This window comes from Drosophila guanche, unplaced genomic scaffold, assembly GCF_900245975.1.
Source record: "Drosophila guanche unplaced genomic scaffold, DGUA_6, whole genome shotgun sequence".
In the NCBI taxonomy this organism is placed as follows: Eukaryota; Metazoa; Arthropoda; class Insecta; order Diptera; family Drosophilidae; genus Drosophila; species Drosophila guanche.
In genome coordinates, this window is record NW_022995749.1 from 1,597,169 (window position 1) to 1,614,847 (window position 17,679).

A 17,679-nucleotide genomic window follows, 5' to 3' on the forward strand; every position below is an offset into this window, starting at 1 on the left:
GCGTCTCAGCAATGCGTAGAACGATTGTGGTATTTAGAGCAGGTCAATGTGGGCAAATTTAGGTATATTTAGTTGATATTTTCACGGTCCTACTGAATCCACATACACATACACTCAAATGTGGCACACACATAGTCAAGTGGCTTTGTTTATTTTTTGTGCGAACCTGCTGGTTCTGTAAAAATGTACGACGCTTTGGAACGATGCCCAGGCGCCTACTGCGGACGATCGCTGCTTTCTAATGACACTTGGAGCCACTGCGGGGTCTGTCCCCGAGGATCACGGGTGTGTGACCATTATCGTAGACCTGCAATGACTGCAGTTGTATATTTTCTTACGTCCCATTTTTCAGGTAAACGAGAGCTATGCCTGTTCGCCATGTCGAGACGAATTGAGCACATATTCGTGGCTATATCTGGGCTTTATGACGATGCTGCCGCTCATGATGCACTGCTTCTTCATTGACATGGATGCCAAGGACCGCAAGTGAGAAAACGCCTCTATGGATGGGATGGGATGTGCGTTTTGCAGCAGCTATAATCTGTGCCAATTTCAGATTTTCCCGGAAGCAGCTGATCCTAACAGCCAGCGCGTTTGTGGAAGTAGCCCTGTCTGCCATTTTGGCCACCCTGTTCATGGAGCCGGTGTGGGAGTTCCGATTGTATGCGTGCGAGGTGCGCAAGCTCACCGACTGGTACACGTTGTTCTACAATCCCAGTCCCAACTATGAGGCGCGCGTCTATTGCACCCAAGAGGCTGTCTACCCGCTGTATGTACACGAACTCTAAAAGCTCTTTTAGATACTATAAACTTTATACGTTTCCGTTTTATTGTGTAGGCAAACTATTGTGCTGGTCTTTTACTTTCTGTGTTTGGTCAACATGTTTCTCATGCGCCCCGTCGTCTGCAAACTGTTGGATGTGCGTGGCAAAAGCAAGGCGCCCATTTACTCGGCCCTCTACTTCCTGCCGTTGCTTACCTTTGTCCATGCCCTGGGTTGTGGCTTGATTTGTAAGTTAGCTTAAACGAGCAGAAAACCAATCTTAATATTTCATTTCATCACAGATTACTCGTTTCCGTATTTGAGCGTGGCCATTTCGATGGTGGCCAATGCCATACACTATTCCCTTAAACTGGATCAAACCCTGAAGGCACTCGTCTGCTCCTCAGTGTGGGAGTTGAAGAATGTGGTCATCATTTGTAAGTAGAAACATCATTCGAGTTTAACTATTAAAATATTCAATTTGTTGCTTGTTCTTGCAGCTGTACATTGGCTTTTGTTGGCTTACGGGATATCCTCGCTCAACTATCACTATGCCTTCATGTGTCTTGTGCCGTTTCCAACACTGTTCTACATACTGACCGTTCGTTTCACCGACCCTGGCGAGTTCCGGGAGCTGGAGTCGCGAATTTGATGCGGCAATATGCAAATGCAAATCTTTCATACCCGCGGGGCCAGACGGTCGACTGTTGTTATCTATGTGTAGCGTGTAGTATACCGTGAAGTGCCGTGCGTGTGCGTGTCATTTAATTTATTTTTGCACTTAGTTTGTACGTAAGTAGTAGGTAGAGTTTAAATATATTTATCGGTAATCGTAACGCCCATTCTCAATTCACGTTTCGTTTTTTAATTATATTTCACATTAATTATACACATATAGTAATATTAAATACAAATCATCAGTTTTCCCATCTCTAAAATAGTTTTTACACAATATATAGTATTGCTACATATTGAATTTTGGATGCCGCACAGCGCTGCAATAAGATCTCGTTCCATCCATCCTTCTCCTTCCACATGTGCATGCGTCGGGTGGGGTTGAGGGAAGAGGTGTGTGTGTTTGTGTGTGTGTGGGAGGGATGGGGTGTGTGTGGTGGCATCGTAGTCGTCTTAGTCATTATATTTAAATTTCCAAATCGCAAGCCATACAAAAGTAACAGAGTCAAGGAACAGGAGGTTCCAAGGAAGAAGAGCACACAGAAATGGGCAGAGCATATGAAAAGAACAAAATCAATATACATATATCCCATCCGTTTGAATATAAAATTTGTTTTGTTTTTGGTGGATGGCATTGGAGGCAGACTGGAGGTGCTGTGTTCATCAGATCTGCATGTTGTCGCTGTGGCTTCTGTCGCTGCCGTTGCTGCTGCTGCTGCTACTGCTGTTCGCTTTGAGTTCAGTTCCTCTGGGAATCGCTCTAATCAGTTGTCGCCTTTTCGCTGCCATTTGCCGCTTTGTTGTTATCCTGCAAGAACTTCAAGCGCCGCTCTCGCAGCTCATTCAATTTGGAGGAGTTCTCATCGACCTCCGCCTCGGCATTGCCTAGGCTCACAGTTTTTGTGGCCGTGCTGGGTACATCATCCTCGTCAGCGCCCAGATCCTCAATAGTCACTTTCTCTACACCATTGCCAGCTGCGACCACGGCCACTCCAACAGTAGTATTAAGCTGGCGAGTCTCTTCCTGCTGGTTTCTAGCTGCCGCCGAGGTACTGGGCATGTCATACACCGATGACGATGAAGACTCAGCTGCAGTTGCAGCAACACCAGCAGGACTTTCTGTTGCATCACCTGTCGCTGGAGGAGCAGTTGGTGTGGATGTTGAGGGCCCTGCAGCTAGCTGCAAGCGTGCCGTCAGTGTCTGGTACTGGTTCATCATGATCCCCACCGAGTCCAGCATTAGATGAATGTTTCCCAGCAACTAAAGAGCAACAAAAGTGCGTTAGACCCAATGGAAGTTAGCCAGAGAGTGAGAACTTACCTTGAGGCGCTGCTCTATATGCTTGCGCTGGTCTCCCTCCATGGCGCGCAGCTCATCATCGCTGAGTGTGGATAGATCCTGGGGCATGGGCGGCGGCGGTAGGGGAGGTGGGGTGAAGTAGGCAAATTGCGGCGGCATCATGAATAGCATGGGCATGGGTGGAATCGGCGGTCGAGGTATGCCAAGGTTGGGCAATCCATTCGGCAAGCGATCTAAGGGAAACGTTTTTTTTTGTAGCGAATCTACTAGGTGGGGGGCAGAGCAACTCAAAAACTCACTGGCTTCGGCGAAGAGTTCCGTGAAACTAGCTGGCACGTTGACTCCACCTGGCCGCCTGGCTCTTCCCAGATTCCCATCGAGGTCCAGTCCAGCTGCAGCTGCAGCCACAGCAGCCGCCACAGCATTGGGATCCTCTGTTCCTGGCTGCTGTGGGCCGCCTGCGCCTGCGGCAGCATTAGCCCCAGCTGCACCACCACCACCATTAGCAGCCGCAGCAGCAGCTGCTGCAGCATCGTCGGCTGCTCGGGGCATGGCCACAGAGTTGATTGCCGGAGTGCGTAAAATGTTGAGGCGACATGTGGGACAGGTCTGCTGGCGCTGGAACCACGAGCGCAGGCAGGTGGTGTGGAAAATGTGGCCACAGGGCAGCTTCTTGGAGTGATTGACCATATCCTCGCGACAGATGATGCAAATGTTGTCGGACAGTCGCAGCTCCTCGGGCGTGGCATCCGGATACAGTGTGTTCATGTTGCGTATGGCCCGTCGGGACATTATCACGTCGTTGAGAGCCTTCCGGAAATTGCGTATGGTAAAGAACATGGGCCGGAACACGAACATCGGCAGGGCATAGATCTTGGCCATAATAACCACGAACAGCAGATAGAGCACCACTTTGATCAGGCCAATCACCAGTTCGGTGTACAGCAGAAACACTGCCTTGTTCTCCCAGGGCGTGTCCGTGCGCATCTCCGCGGCGTGCAGCACATATTTAATGGTCGTGCTGGCAATGACCGTCAGCAGGATCGCATACTCAAAGCCAAAGACCAGCTGCACTGTAGGTCCGCGCACCAATGTCGAATTGTAGGCGTGTATGAGCAGCAGATAGTCTAAAATACCCAGCATGGTCAACAGGCTGCCGACGCGTATGTGAAACAGCCAGCCGAGTACTGGCGAGCGCTCCATCTGAAAGAGAAACGAAATTAGTGTGTGCCATGAAGGGGTTTCCCCATCCCCTGCTTAGCTTACATAGTCCACGCGCTCTTCGGCCAGCCAATGGAATGATTTGAGAAACAGCAGCACCGTAAACAGGGCCACAAAGCGTGGATTGAAGTCATCTCGGAACACGGTGAAGGCCAAACAGGTCTCGGTGAGTGCATACCAGAAGCGTTCTAGCAAATGCTCAAACTCAGCCGCACGCAGCGTTCCCAGAAATATCTGAAAAATAAATTAGCATCACTGATGGTCCGATCATTCCGGCATTAAAGTATAGCACCCACCTTGCGCAGCAGTTTACCGAACATGAAAACAATCACAAAGAACTGAATGTAAATCACCTGAAATGAAATGGAGGAAGACTTAAGAACCGGAGAAGTGGTGACTGCAGGGGAGGTTTTACTTACTGCCATTGATGCATTGGATTTGGTGATGTAGACGACAGCGGGATAGAACTGCTGCTTCTGGAAATATGCATTGCCAATTACGGCGCTGGTCAGCGCCATGCAGACCGATGATATTAGCAGCTGCATGTTCTCGCTGTTGGTCGCAAAGGCAGCCAGCTGGCTGATTGTTTCGAGGAAGATATTAATTTTGGCTGCCGTTGGTTATTGCTGTTCGGTGTTGTTTTTGTTTTATTTCCTATTATAAATATATGTGGAGCAGCTCCGCTCTTCCCCCCAGCAGTGTCTTGCGAGGGGCTGACTGTGTTCAGGCTGGTCACAGAGACCCGACTCGGTCACAGGCACGACACAATTGAAAAGGTCGCCGTCTCTCTATTTGAAGCTGGAATTTAGTTGGGTTTGTTAGCCGAACGAACTGGGTTGCTTTGCCATCTAATTTTTCTATCCTGGAATTGTGAGTGGTTGTGCCTTAGTAGCGTATTTATATTTTTATTTTTAACTACCGATAATTACACGTAGTACGTACCTAACAGTGTGACCGCGGATTTATCGATCAAATATACCGCAAGACCCTCAAAAATATACCTATCATTTTCAAAATAATACCGTAAATCTTAAAACATTTTCCTCGATTTAATATTAGCTAGGATTCACGAGGCTAAAACAATCATTTTCATTATATCCCTTAATTAATATTAAACTTTCGTTTTGAAAGCTTCTTTTGAAATTACGTTAGAATGAAATGCTCTTACCTATTCATATACCATATTTATTTATCTTGATCTAGAGATATTCTAGGTATCTAAAATCCGCCAATTTTTTGCTCTTGTTTCTCTCTTGTTTGCTCTTGTTTGGAGAGAATGCGATTTCGTGATTTTAAGATATATCAAAGACAATAATAGGGTGTCGAAACTCCCATAAGCAGAATTTTATTTTTAACGGTATATTTTCAGTATTTAAAGAAAAATTATATATTTTTAAGGGGCCATTCGACATGATAAAACCGCGGTCACTCTGTTTATTGTACAACTTGCACTTGTTTTAATTTAATTTTTCTGCAATTCTTCTGCAATTTTTTACAAGGTTAGTACGCACGCTAGTTACTATTTTTCGTTTGTTTTTTGTTCCCCTTTGTTGGCGGAAGGCCTCAGTTCTGCTTTGCAAAACACTAACCAATTAGTTTCGGCATAGAGTGGCCTCCATTGCATCCTCATTTTTCCTGCTGGAGCCCCATTTGCTCCACAGGTTTTCGGGCTCAATTTGTGCAATTTTCGCTATATATTTACGTAAATATAGTTAATATATTCATGTGTATTAGGTTCCCGCATAAATGCCAACAATGCATATGTGTGGAACACCTGCAAGAGCCCCAGAAAAAAGTGCACAATCATCAAGTTTCCATGTTCTTTGTATTTGGCTTAATTTCGAAATTAAAGTAGAATTTTACATCTTACAGCAGTAGGCCAAGCACATGCCCCGTCCTGTTAACACGTAGGTTCCGTCTTCCACTCGACCGAACTTGCATAAAGTTCAAAAATTCAAAGTCATGTTCTTGCTACAAAGAATTCAGAGGGTGCGGCAACAACTGAACAGGCTTTGCCACATACGTATCCGTGCCGGCAGCAGTCTCAGCCTTACGCTAAACGCCCCCAGCAGCGTTACGCCCTGCCCGCTTAGAGCCAGAGGTGCCCCCACAAACGTTGTTAGGCTCGCGACACAGTTGATTCGCCACAGGTATTCCGCAGGTTTAAACTTATATTATCGGATGTAGATACATAAATGTGATTGTGGTTTTGCTATCTTTACAGTTCGAGTGCAAATCTTCCACAAACCGCTGAGATGCCAAGCAAAACGTCGCACTTTGTGCTGCCAAATACTCAGCCTATTGCCGATTTGGAGTGCAAGAATGCCTTTGAGAATCTGACCGACAAGGAGAAGCTCTATGCTCATTACTTTAGCAAGGCGTCGTGGGATGGCGGACTCATTGCTCTCGTCCAATCCAGTCCCGAGGCGCCATTGATCTTCTCCCTGCTGCATCGCATCTTTGTGGCCGAGAAACCGGAACAACTGAAGGTCAAGGCCTTGGCAGCCGGCGTCACTGAGGAAGAGTTCACGGTGAGAAAACGAAAGAAAACATTCTCAATATTATTCCTTAATGTATTGCTCAACTCTAGGGCTTTGTGGTGTACGCTTGTGGCGTGTTCGCCAATGCCGGCAACTACAAGGGCATGGGCGATAGCAAGATCTTGCCGAATCTGTCCCCAGAGAAGTTCGAGGCTATTGTGCGCGCCTCGGGTGCCTTTGAGGCCAATCAGCGTGTGGCCAAGATCTACGAGAAGGTCAAGAATCTTATTTATGCGCTGGAATCGCGTAACGAAATCTTGGGCTTTGCACCGAATGGCGTGACGACCTACTGGTCGGACAACTGCACCAAGGAGGACTCGGAAATTGTCAACTCATGGCTGACATCGAAGCGCATCGAGCCGTACATGTGCCGCACATTCAAGATCAAGGAGGAGGGCAAGACCATCTACGATATCAAGCTCGGCTCGGTGGCCGACTCCCTTAAGGATGGCATTACGCTGCCGCTCGAGGAGTACAAGGGCAACAATTTCCGTGTCACACGCGGCGACTACCGCAAGCTGTTGCAGCGTGTTAACAAGAATCTGCTGGAGGCCCAGAAGTATGCTGCCAACGAAAATGAGGCCAAGATGATCGAGCACTACATCAAATCCTTTGAGGAAGGTTCGCTGGATGAGCATAAGAACGGCTCTCGTTGGTGGATCAAGGACAAGGGACCCGTCATTGAGACCTACATTGGCTTCATTGAGACGTACAGGGACCCGGCCGGTGGGCGTGCCGAATTCGAGGGTTTCGTCGCCATGGTCAATAAGGAGAGCTCGGCAAAGTTCACCGAGTTGGTCGATCGGGCCGAGCAGCTGTTGGAGTATCTGCCCTGGACGGAGCCATACGAGAAGGACTCGTATCTGAAGCCCGACTTTACCTCCCTCGATGTGCTCACCTTTGCTGGCAGCGGAGTGCCCGCTGGCATCAACATACCAAACTGTAAGGATTCTAAATACATTCCATCCTCCCAAAACACTGACATTTCCTCTCTCAATAGATGACGAGATCCGCCAGGATGAGGGATTCAAGAATGTCTCCTTGGGAAATGTGCTGGCCAACATCAATCGCAAGGATCCCATTCCATTCCTCACTGAGGACGACCAAACGCTGATGAAGGAGTACAAAGTGAAGGCCTTTGAAGTGCAAGTGGGCCTCCACGAGCTGCTGGGCCATGGCAGTGGCAAGCTATTCCGTATCGATGAGAACGGTGTCTACAACTTCGACAAGGAGAGCACCAAGAATCTTATCACGGGCGAAACCATCGACAAGTGGTATCTGCCAGGTGAAACATATGACACGAAGTTTGGTGCCATCGGTTCCTCCTACGAGGAGTGTCGTGCTGAGGCTGTGGGCCTCTATCTGTCTCTTCAGCGGGATATCTTGGAGATATTCGGCATCAAGGATGCCGTTGAGCAGGACAACATCATCTACATCAACTGGCTGAGTCTCATCTGGAATGGCATGGGTGTGGCCCTCGAGATGTACAATCCAAAGTCGAAGCAATGGCAGCAGGCCCATTCGCGTGCCCGATTTGTCATCATGAAAGTGCTACTAGAGGCGGGCGAGGGTCTGGTCACCGTCGAAGAAACGGAAAAGGGCAAGGATCTGTTGCTCACGCTGGACCGCAGCAAGATCGAAACGGTCGGCAAGAAGGCCCTCGGGGATTTCCTCACCAAACTGCAGGTGTACAAGTCCACGGCCGACATCGAAGCGGCCACCAAAATGTACGAACACTACTCGGAGGTGAACGACAGTGGTTCGCATCCATGGGCCCAGTGGCGTGACATCTGTCTGGCCCACAAGAAGCCGCGCATGATACTCGTCCAGGCCAACACGGAGGTCAATGACAAGAAGGTGGAGCTGAAGACGTACGAGGCCAGCCACGAGGGCTACATTCAGTCCTGGGTCGAGCGTTACCCCACCACGGACGTTGACGATCTGTTGGACCAAATTGTTGAGCAGGACAAACAATACTTTCCAACTGCATTTTCTAAATAGAAAATTTAGCATTTCGATCGCTCGTTAATATTAGAAATTCATCATCTTTGATTACTTTGGAAGAAACCAATTACATTTTAAGTTATTTGATGACTGAAATTTGTTTACTGCAGTTTTCCACTGGTCAATGTTCGAAATTCGATCAAGTTCTATGTATATCGAATTGGTAATACGATAAACTTTGATCGAAATCTGCCATTCACCCCGAGGCGCAAACGAGGAGTATCATTATTTAAATAATAATAAACAAAGCGTGGGAATTCTATAATAAAACCTTTGTCTGCCTGCACCTGAGACTATTTGCAACTTCGCACAAAATCTGAGTAAGCGATCGTTGATAAAAGCTTGCCTGACGCCTTCATTTATATTTTTTGTATTTAATATTATTGACTTTTTTTCTCTTTCCTGCGTTTGTTATTATTGTTACTTTGAACCATGACGACCGGCACAGGAGACGGTGCCCAACAACGGACTTGGGGCAGAAACGCTTTTCCAGCCATTTTTATAAGCGGAAAACCTAAATTTATTGTTTCAAGCGGAGTACCGCAGGATCTCGACTTTCAGAGCAGAGTCTATTCACGCAACTTGATGGCCGAGCTGGGGACATTGCAGAGAAGCGACGAGCTGTCCAAGGAGAATCCGATGCACCGCGAGAACTTCGAAAAGGCGGCCATATCCCACGAGCTAATGGAAATCAAGCGGGCCGAGTTTTTGGAGAAGAAGCGGCGCCAGCAACTCCGCAACGATTGCGAGGGGTTGCGCACGCTTGAGGAACAGCTGCGATCGGCTGCGATTGCCAAGGATTTGTCAGACCGCATGGCGCAGAAGTGCCAGGCCCGCAGTCTGGCTGTGAGAGCCAGAGCCCTGGGCCAGGAGAGAGCCGCCATGGAGCTGATGGAGCTGGCCCAGGAGGACGACAAAGTATTGGCCCAAAAGGAGGAGCAGCGTAAGCTTCGTGAGTCACTCGCTCTTCAAATAGAAGAAAACCGACTACGCCGCCAGCAGGAGGCCGCAGAGAAATTTTCGCAGCGGGAGCTTAGCAATGCCAGGCAGAAGCAAATCGAGGAGGAGGACAGAGCCGAGCAGGAGGAGAGGATTCGTCAGAAGGCTGTGGATCGTCTGAACACTCTTCAGTTTATACAAGAAAAAAGGGAGTTCCAAGAAATGGAAAAGGCCCGGGCAAGGGAAGAACTACGAAAGCTGCTCGAGACGCAGGCCGACGTTGAGGACAGAAAGAACCAACTCGAAGAGGAGAGAGTACATCTGATGCGCAAACATGAGGAGATTAGTACACGCATTGGCCAGCAGCTCTTCCAAGTGGAGGTGAGTTCACAGAGTCTTCGCTTTAGCTCCTTCCATACATTAAGATTATTATCTGTCTGTGGTAGAACTCAAAACGAATCAGAGACCGTCAGCTAATGGATCTACTGGAGGCCGAGTACAAGGCCAGGGCGGACCTGCGTTTTCGCCAAGAGGTACAGGAGAAAGCAGTGTCGCGGGAACGCACGAAACAGGAAATGGATTTGTACCACCTCGAAATACAGCAACGAAAGCTGGACGAGCTGAAGGTGAAGCGGGACGAACTAACCGCCCGGCAAGAAGAGCTTGCTAGCAATAATGAAGAGATCGAAAGAGAGGAACAACTGAAGGCGTACCGACAGCGAAAGGCGCATGGTGCCACGCTCCTCTCGATGATTGAGGACAACCACGTCAGGCGTGCCGAGGCCACGGCCGAACATCTCCAATACTCCATGATGAAAAAGAAGTCGGAAGACGAACGGCATGCCCTTGAGGAGAGCGAACGTCTCCGTATGCTGTCCGCCGTGCCCAAAACGGTTCTTCCCTATCTTCCCAAAAATGCCTTGTCCAAGGCAGAGCACGAGTATTTCGGCCTCTCGCAGGAGCAGCAGCAGCGCCGCCTGGGAGGTGGAGACTGCTAGCAGTATTATTGTGCTGTCTGCTGCCCAACTGTTGGCAGTGACAAAATTTATTATCTCAATAGGCACTTTTCAGGCTAGAAATTTAAGATATAATTTGCTTACTCTTTATTATTAAATAATTAATTTAAGACCAATAATTTACACTTTTTTTAAAACAAAAGGCCGATCAGTTTTGCTAATCGCACAAAAACATCGTGTTTTTGCATCGATGAGTAGAATCATTTGCGGTTACTTATGATCAAAAAGCAAAGCGAAGCAAAACAATGACAAAATAGTGTAGGTTGGCCAAAGATGGATACATTTTCTGGATGACGGTTCCTCATAATTATATTGGTTTTTTTTTATCTTTTAAGGAGTGATTAATTGTGATTTTATAGACTTCAAAGTCTTACGATGGTCGATAAGAATCATCGATACTGCATATAGTCCCATCGATGGTTTTAGAATAACTGTTTGGCCAGGTCAGCAGCTAAAAAAATTGCATGTGCATTTTTCCGGGCCAAAAAGTTAAAAATGCAGAAATTTGTGCAGCTTTGTTTGGTGCTCGCACTGACCTTACTTATAGGCAGCCATTGCGTGGATGCTGATAAGAAACAGAGCAAGAAGTACAGCCGGGAGGCCAATGACCCGCATTTCCAGCAAGTCGCGGACGAGAAGTACGACCCGGACTTTAAGAAAATACAGCGCCCATTCCGCATGGCCAAATTGAATCTTGTGTGGTCGAAAGCTCAGAATGTAAGTGAGAAATGATAACATGGATACTAGAAATACAATTATGTGTGGTTTGTAGCGTTTAACGGAGCCTAAGCTAAAGTCGTTGTATATGGAGCTGAAGATCCACGACAAAGAGGAGATCGCTTGGAAGCAGCTCAACTCCCAGCACAAGGACAAGGATGGTTTGAAGGAAAACGAACTGCGCCGAAAGCTGATTGGCATAATGAGCAGCTACGACCTGTTGGAGCACTTTGACGAGACTGAAGATGCGGAGAAAATCAAGCCCTTCAAAGTATGTTCCTTATTGAGTTCAACAGGTTGATTTATTGCTCTTACCCTTCACAGAAATTCCACGACCCCGAGGAACGGCATAAAAATAAAAGTCTTTTTAAAGATAAGAAACTTAATAGGCTGTGGGAGAAAGCCGAAGTTTCCGGTTTCACGTCTGAGGAATTAAAGTCCCTTAAGCAAGAGTTTGAGCATCATCAGGATAAGGTAGATGTTTACTACAGCTTGCTGGAAAACATTGGCTCTGTGGACTCCGATAAACACGAGAGTATGTTTTGACATAGTTAAAAGTTGACATGTTAAAACAACGATTGTTTTTCATATTTGTCTTCTCCATTTAGATGCCATTAACACTGAAGACCTTGACACATACAATCTGATTTCGAATAATGATGCCAACGAAAACGAGATAAAGACCCATGATCAGAATGTAAAGAAATTTGAGAACGATCTGAATACTCTACGTGGCCATCATGTTGGAATCAAGGATCACTACGACAGGTTGGAGCGGCTGGTGTCGTCTGGACCGCACAGCCAAGACTTTATTGAGCCCAAGGTTCAGGGCTTGTGGCGCGTTGCTCAGGCAAGCAATTTCACGGTCAAGGAACTGGCTTCCATCAAAACCGAACTGAATCATTTCGAGAGTCGCTTGCTGAAGTTGCGACACCTGCACGCAGAGCATGCGCTTCACAAGGAGAAGTACAAGGTATAAGAGCCGGGATTGTTGTAAAACTAATTGATATTTTATATATATTTTTCATATTGTAGGATGAGAAGCACAAGGATAAGAGCAACCGCTTCGAAGATATGGAGGACCAGCTGAAAAAACAAGCTCGCAAAGTAGAAAAACTGCAGGAGAACATTGAAAAGACAATTTTCAAGCATGCAGAGCTATGATCCGAAATGATCATTAAACGTGCCAAGCGAATAAATTAGAATTAAGCCCAACCTGAGGTCAAGCACAATTGTTAAGTATAGTTTTGAGACCAAATATTTTGTATGAAATAAAAACTAATGAACATATGTATTTTCCATGTTTTTCTATTCCGTGTTCTCAGTATAATTCTCAGTTACAAGTGCGAATGACATCGCAATCGACTCCTTGTGAGTCTCCACCCTCGAAATCGGATCCAATTAGGTGGAAATTTGATCAGTTCAGATATAATCATGCCCTGACCATCAAATGAAAAATTAAAATATAAAATTGTAAAATATAAGGTTATAAGGTTCACAATCCAAAAAAAAAAGGAGTATTTATAATAAGCCAAATAGATTCTTCAATTGGATTAAATTATTGTTTCAGTGTTAAAAGACTTTGCAAAGCTAGTAATATTAAATAGAATATCAAAGTCGAGGAATATGATTCAAGACTACGGTATATTTGCAGTATATGTAAGTGTAAACGTATATTAGTTTTGGTATATTTCTATGGGTCGGACGGTATATTTTAGCGATAATTCCGAGGTCACACTGGCCCTAGTAGAAATGTTAAACAACAAACTGATAAGTATAAGTGGAAAATTAGTAGAGTAATAAGTGGAAAAGTGTTTAATGGATACATAGTGCATATGTATAGGTATAGACATAGGTATAAGCATGGGCATGGTCGAGACGGCAACTTCGGAGTATCGCTTGGAAGCCAACACCTCCTACACGTACCTCCTGGTGACGCTCAACTTGACGCTGACTCTCATTGTAATGTTAGGCGCGTGTCTCTGCTGCAAAAAGAAAATACCAAAGTAAGTCAGTCTTAGGAGTCATTCAGTGTGCAGGAGTGGAGCCCCCGAATGTTCAGAGAGCTCGAGGTTCGCTACCATGAGGCACCGCGAGAGAGTGAAAGTCGATCTCTCTCTGCCGCCCAGTTACAGTTGGATGCACTAATGCCACTAATTACACCTTCGTCCCCCCTACTCCCCCATTCTCTTTTCTACTCTTTACTCTCAGAAATGATTTGCTTGGACTGGAGGGCATGGTCAAGCTGAAGAATCCGGATGAAGTTATTGTAGTTACCAGCCTGGTGGGCAACAGTGAGTCCCAGGCAGAGCTGAATGCCTCGACTGTCTCAAATGCTGACTCGGAGAAGCGGTAGGTCCCACATATTATTTCTTTACCACAAGGAAAATGAATCATGAACGCAATTTCAGATCAAGTACGGCGGCGCATCGTAGTTTGCCTGACATTCCTGTGGCCGAGAGCAACGATAATGGCTCCGAATTATACGAGACTGTGGCGGATAAACAGTTTGTGGATGCACGCAATGCTCGTAGTCAAAGTCGTATGTGGAAACTCGCTCAGATTCGATTGAGTGTCTAACCTTTGTCACCGTTTCCACAGCCCAGCCAAGCCTTAAGAAGCAGACAAGCGTTTCGCAGCACAGCTCGATAAGCCAGGCGGATGATGTCAGTTCACCGTATTCGCGTGTCAAGGGATTACCGCATGATTATGCCAAAGTTCGTGCCACTGAGCACCCCTATGCCCAGCTAAATGCACCGTCCACATCCCACTCGGCCCAAGGAGCTGCTGCTGCTGCAGCGGCTGCGGTCGTAGTCGGCACATCCAGTGAGAGTGCCGATCACCTGCATCGCAGCTCGCAGCATAGCGACGGCTCGAGAGACCACAATGACGCTGCGCCAGCGCAAGCGGAAATTCCGGCAGCATCGGCCATTGCGGGCATGATATCAGCAAGCCAAGATCTGCCCTACATGACGCCGCCCATTGCCAACCAGCACTTTAGTGGTGACTCGCAGGACTCATCAAGTGAGTGTGCACCCACTCCCTAAGGAGTATGTAAATACTAAAACTTTTTATAACCATTCCATAGAGGGCTACACAAGCATTAGCGTGCGAGAGCCGCTGGCCAATATACTGGCACAGCAGCCGCCGGGCAAGTCCACGAACAGGAATGCCTCGCTGGCACGCGATGTGAATGACTCTCATTATGCCACCGTATCCGATGATTCAGGTTCGTAATCTTTGTATAATAATATGTTGATGCAAGTAACAATAATCTCTGGATACTCTAGATGAGACGTATGCCGCCATTGAGGATCCCAACAATCGGCACCCAACGAATGCCGCCGAAATTTATACCAGCGGCTCGGAAACATACGCACAAATCCAGCCCATGCAGAACAATCCTATAGTGGTGGCCGTTGAAATCAACAACAGCAGCAGCTTGCCAGCGACAAACTCTGCTCTCAGCGGGGTCAGTGGTGGCATCAATAGCGCAGCTCTGAGGGCAACTAACAGCAACATCGGATCAACTGATCACGCCGGGCCCGTTCCACCGCCTGTGGATAGTTTGCGAGCCCAGATGCACTCACGGCAGGCATCGTCCTCGTCGAATATTAGCACTTCTGTGTGTAATCTGGGCTCGCCCAAGCCGGAGAAGCGGCAGGCAAACTCGCCGCTGCCACCAACGCCAAAGTCGAGTGTCCATCTGCATGCGAGCAGCATTAGCAACCTCGCCTCTGGCCGTAACTCGGTCATTTCGGTGATTGAAGCTGGAGGCGATGGCCACGACGTAGAGGCATCTGGCGAGGCATCTCCACATCGTAAGCACAGCAAAAGTCTCAGTCCCTCAAAGGAAGGCGTCGCCGAAGGCAATAAAAACATCGAGGGCATGTATGCCAAGGTAAAATCCATTGAAGCTTCGGTTAGTACTTGACTCTAAGTCGTTTTGCACTCCACTTTAGGTTATGAAGAAACACAAGTTCTCACGAAACTCTCCAACGTCGCAAAATAGCTCGCCCATTCTCACGCGCAAGCAGCAGCAGGATACGTTGGGAGTGAGCCCGTTGGACAGTGCGGCAGCTTTGCTTGTGGATCCCCAGAAGGGGGGTCGCGTGCGCAGTAACAGCTACTCGGCAAAGGATCACGGCTACGAGACGATCCCAGCAGATGGCCAGCTTATGCACGAGAATCGCAAATCGGATTGCTATGCAGCCAATATGCTGCAGAAGGAGCGCCAGCACGAAGGAGGTAAGGCAGAGGCTACCTGACTCCCGACCCTGTTCTTGATCCTTGCCTAAACTATAACCTGCGGCTAATCTCATCTCTGCCCAATGCCTAATATGCCTATCTATCTATCTGTCTCTCCTTGTGCCTTCCCCACTTAGTCGAATTGCCAAAATGAGAAATTTTCGTATTTGTTCAGTTGAAACGACGAAAATTTCACGAGTTTTTATTTGGAAGTAGCCGTGGTTAGTATCGCATCCAGGATACCCATCAAACAATCCACAAAAGATACATTCATGCCTTCCATTCGACCAAAAACTGTCCACTTATTGTTGTCTTTTCCCGCCACCATTTCAGCAATTGCCCAGCCTGTGACGAAAGCGACAGCAATTGGGAACAGCGCAAGCACAAAGCATTATGAGACTATTAGCCAGCCACCGCCGCCGCCTCCGTCAAACAGCAACAACGATCCAGGCTACGAGCAACTGCAGCTGCATCCCGTACCCAGTGAAGATGATGCCAAGAAGTCCGACTATGATCCAAACTATGAGGTGCTCAAGAGTCGTGCCCACTCGGACGATGGATATGCCAAGGTGCTGGAGAAAAAACGGCCACCCACTGGCGGGGATGCTGGAGGCTACAGCACTATTCCAGGTGCCGATGCCAATCACAACTATGCCAGCATTCTGGAAACAAAAACTGCGGAAACGGACCACTATGCGAGAATAGCCGAGAATGTAGCTGCCAGCACCCCGGGCAGCACATCGAACAGCAGCCGCTTAACTTTAACATCTCCCACTTCGACATCCACTTCCCTGTCCCTCAACTCGTCGACGGTGGCAACCAGCACACCGATATCCTCCCAGTACGAGTCTCTAACAGGAACGGGCAGCGAAACGGATCCCAACTATGAGTCGGTGTGCTACCTAACCACGGGAGCCACAGCAACGACCACAACGACTACCAGCACGAGTAGTGGGGGCGGGAGCGGCTTCGTAGAGCCTGCCTATGAGCCACTTCAAGCGGATTTGGATTTGGAGTCGGACACGCAGGCGAGCAGTCCATTGAGCGGGGCCACAGCCACCTCAACCTCCACATCCACGCCCAGCGAGCAGTTGCTAGTAGATGACTACTTCCACGTATAGCACATAGTAGCCCAGTAGCCAGTGAGCTGGATCTCCGTCTCCCCATCATCATCAGATGTTTTCTTTGCTTAGCAATCTCTCACGCACATATCATTCATTTGATGCACACTCATAAAGAAACGCATAAATCGTAGATACATACATACAGCGCTCGCTCAGCGACAGTCTTAGATTAGGCTGCAGGTCCATTGACCCATGGTACGTGGACTTGCAGACCAAGTAGTAACCAAGTACTAAGTATCTATCCAAAATGGCACACACAGCTTCATATCGGTTTGCTCTTTAGTACATATATAGAAGATAGCCCCCTAGCCCTAAGTTAACTTTGTGTACAAACTATTTGTATATGTATGTCCCCCGGCTCGGCAAATAATTGTGCTACTTCCAACAGTCGAGAGGGTATATCGCTGCTGCTCCCTATACATATACTCCAATATCTACAATATGATTATTCTATCTAAGTACCAGTGCGTCCTAGTTTAGGTAAATTGAATGCAAATTGCAAGCAGAACAAAGAACAAAGAGCTGCGCGCCACTTGACGCGACGTTTGTTTAAATTGATAAGCACAAGCGTCGGGTTGGATTGGGTTGGGTTGCTTGTTATTTAAGGCAATGATATTTAGACGGATATAGAGGGGAAGAGTACACCTACTACCTACTAACACATATATAGTTTATATATATGTAGATATATATTTTTATATGTTTTGGCGTTTTTGCTGCTTTTTACTTTACTGAAACTTACACGAGAACGGACAGGAAATATGAGCCAAGTATTTGTATTTGTATTGATAAATGTTAGAGAAAACAAAACACTTCCAAGTATTCAAGCAACAAGAAACTACGATAAAATGTTCAATAAATTATTGATGACTCACAAAATATGATTGACGTTTGTTATTATTATAATATGTAATGTTTATTCGGTATTTCATATGTATATGGTAATAGGATGTGGTTTAAGGATTACAACAATACCGGATCTCTCCTGCACAGCAGTGCACGCATACCTAACTCGATCCCACAATTAGAGAGTGCATTCCACTTGACAAAATTAAAAAAAATCACAAATTATAATCTAGAAAATAGATTGCCAAAACAATGCGGTGTCCAGACAATGGGTGGAACAAAGAAA

At 47.0% G+C, this 17,679-nt stretch overlaps 6 protein-coding genes across 8 annotated transcripts; 5 read left to right on the forward strand and 1 right to left on the reverse strand.

The window, feature by feature from the left end:
* The first annotated feature begins 101 nt into the window (after positions 1–101).
* Positions 102–2,015, forward strand: LOC117585461 (JNK1/MAPK8-associated membrane protein). Its single transcript, XM_034274950.1, has 6 exons — positions 102–285; positions 353–486; positions 557–769; positions 839–1,011; positions 1,066–1,200; positions 1,264–2,015. The coding sequence occupies exons 1-6, from the start codon at positions 184–186 to the stop codon at positions 1,413–1,415; spliced, it is 909 nt and encodes a 302-aa protein (XP_034130841.1). The 5' UTR covers positions 102–183; the 3' UTR covers positions 1,416–2,015.
* Positions 1,884–4,894, reverse strand: LOC117585456 (E3 ubiquitin-protein ligase HRD1). The gene is made up of 6 exons (XM_034274943.1): positions 4,379–4,894; positions 4,256–4,312; positions 4,005–4,193; positions 3,038–3,941; positions 2,760–2,971; positions 1,884–2,699 (listed from the first exon to the last, which is right to left on the reverse strand). The coding sequence occupies exons 1-6, from the start codon at positions 4,502–4,504 to the stop codon at positions 2,199–2,201; spliced, it is 1,989 nt and encodes a 662-aa protein (XP_034130834.1). The 5' UTR covers positions 4,505–4,894; the 3' UTR covers positions 1,884–2,198.
* Positions 4,895–5,378: 484 nt separating this feature from the next.
* LOC117585010 (dipeptidyl peptidase 3) lies at positions 5,379–8,594 on the forward strand. Of its 2 annotated transcripts, none has more exons than XM_034274249.1 (4): positions 5,379–5,458; positions 6,184–6,490; positions 6,550–7,441; positions 7,500–8,593. In XM_034274249.1, the coding sequence occupies exons 2-4, from the start codon at positions 6,215–6,217 to the stop codon at positions 8,498–8,500; spliced, it is 2,169 nt and encodes a 722-aa protein (XP_034130140.1). In that variant the 5' UTR covers positions 5,379–5,458; positions 6,184–6,214; the 3' UTR covers positions 8,501–8,593. The 2 variants fall into 2 exon arrangements, with proteins under 2 accessions (XP_034130140.1, XP_034130139.1); XM_034274248.1 differs by lacking the exon at positions 5,379–5,458 and adding an exon at positions 5,874–6,109 and having other exon boundaries at positions 7,500–8,594.
* A 301-nt stretch (positions 8,595–8,895) lies between these two features.
* Positions 8,896–10,577, forward strand: LOC117585011 (meiosis-specific nuclear structural protein 1). Its single transcript, XM_034274251.1, has 2 exons — positions 8,896–9,823; positions 9,889–10,577. Exons 1-2 carry the CDS (start codon positions 8,936–8,938, stop codon positions 10,438–10,440), a joined length of 1,440 nt encoding a protein of 479 aa, XP_034130142.1. The 5' UTR covers positions 8,896–8,935; the 3' UTR covers positions 10,441–10,577.
* Positions 10,578–10,886: 309 nt separating this feature from the next.
* On the forward strand, positions 10,887–12,469 carry LOC117585484 (alpha-2-macroglobulin receptor-associated protein). The gene is made up of 5 exons (XM_034274978.1): positions 10,887–11,175; positions 11,231–11,446; positions 11,500–11,710; positions 11,784–12,148; positions 12,211–12,469. Exons 1-5 carry the CDS (start codon positions 10,954–10,956, stop codon positions 12,337–12,339), a joined length of 1,143 nt encoding a protein of 380 aa, XP_034130869.1. The 5' UTR covers positions 10,887–10,953; the 3' UTR covers positions 12,340–12,469.
* Positions 12,470–12,907: 438 nt separating this feature from the next.
* On the forward strand, positions 12,908–17,428 carry LOC117585688 (serine-rich adhesin for platelets). 2 transcript variants are annotated; one of them, XR_004573931.1, is made up of 9 exons: positions 12,908–13,181; positions 13,387–13,527; positions 13,587–13,717; positions 13,777–14,199; positions 14,264–14,404; positions 14,466–15,076; positions 15,138–15,423; positions 15,561–15,644; positions 15,757–15,834. XR_004573931.1 is itself a non-coding variant. In XM_034275303.1 (8 exons), the coding sequence occupies exons 1-8, from the start codon at positions 13,039–13,041 to the stop codon at positions 16,542–16,544; spliced, it is 2,664 nt and encodes an 887-aa protein (XP_034131194.1). In that variant the 3' UTR covers positions 16,545–17,428. The 2 variants fall into 2 exon arrangements, 1 of the variants encoding a protein (XP_034131194.1); XM_034275303.1 differs by lacking the exon at positions 15,561–15,644 and having other exon boundaries at positions 13,039–13,181; positions 15,757–17,428.
* Positions 17,429–17,679: the final 251 nt, after the last annotated feature.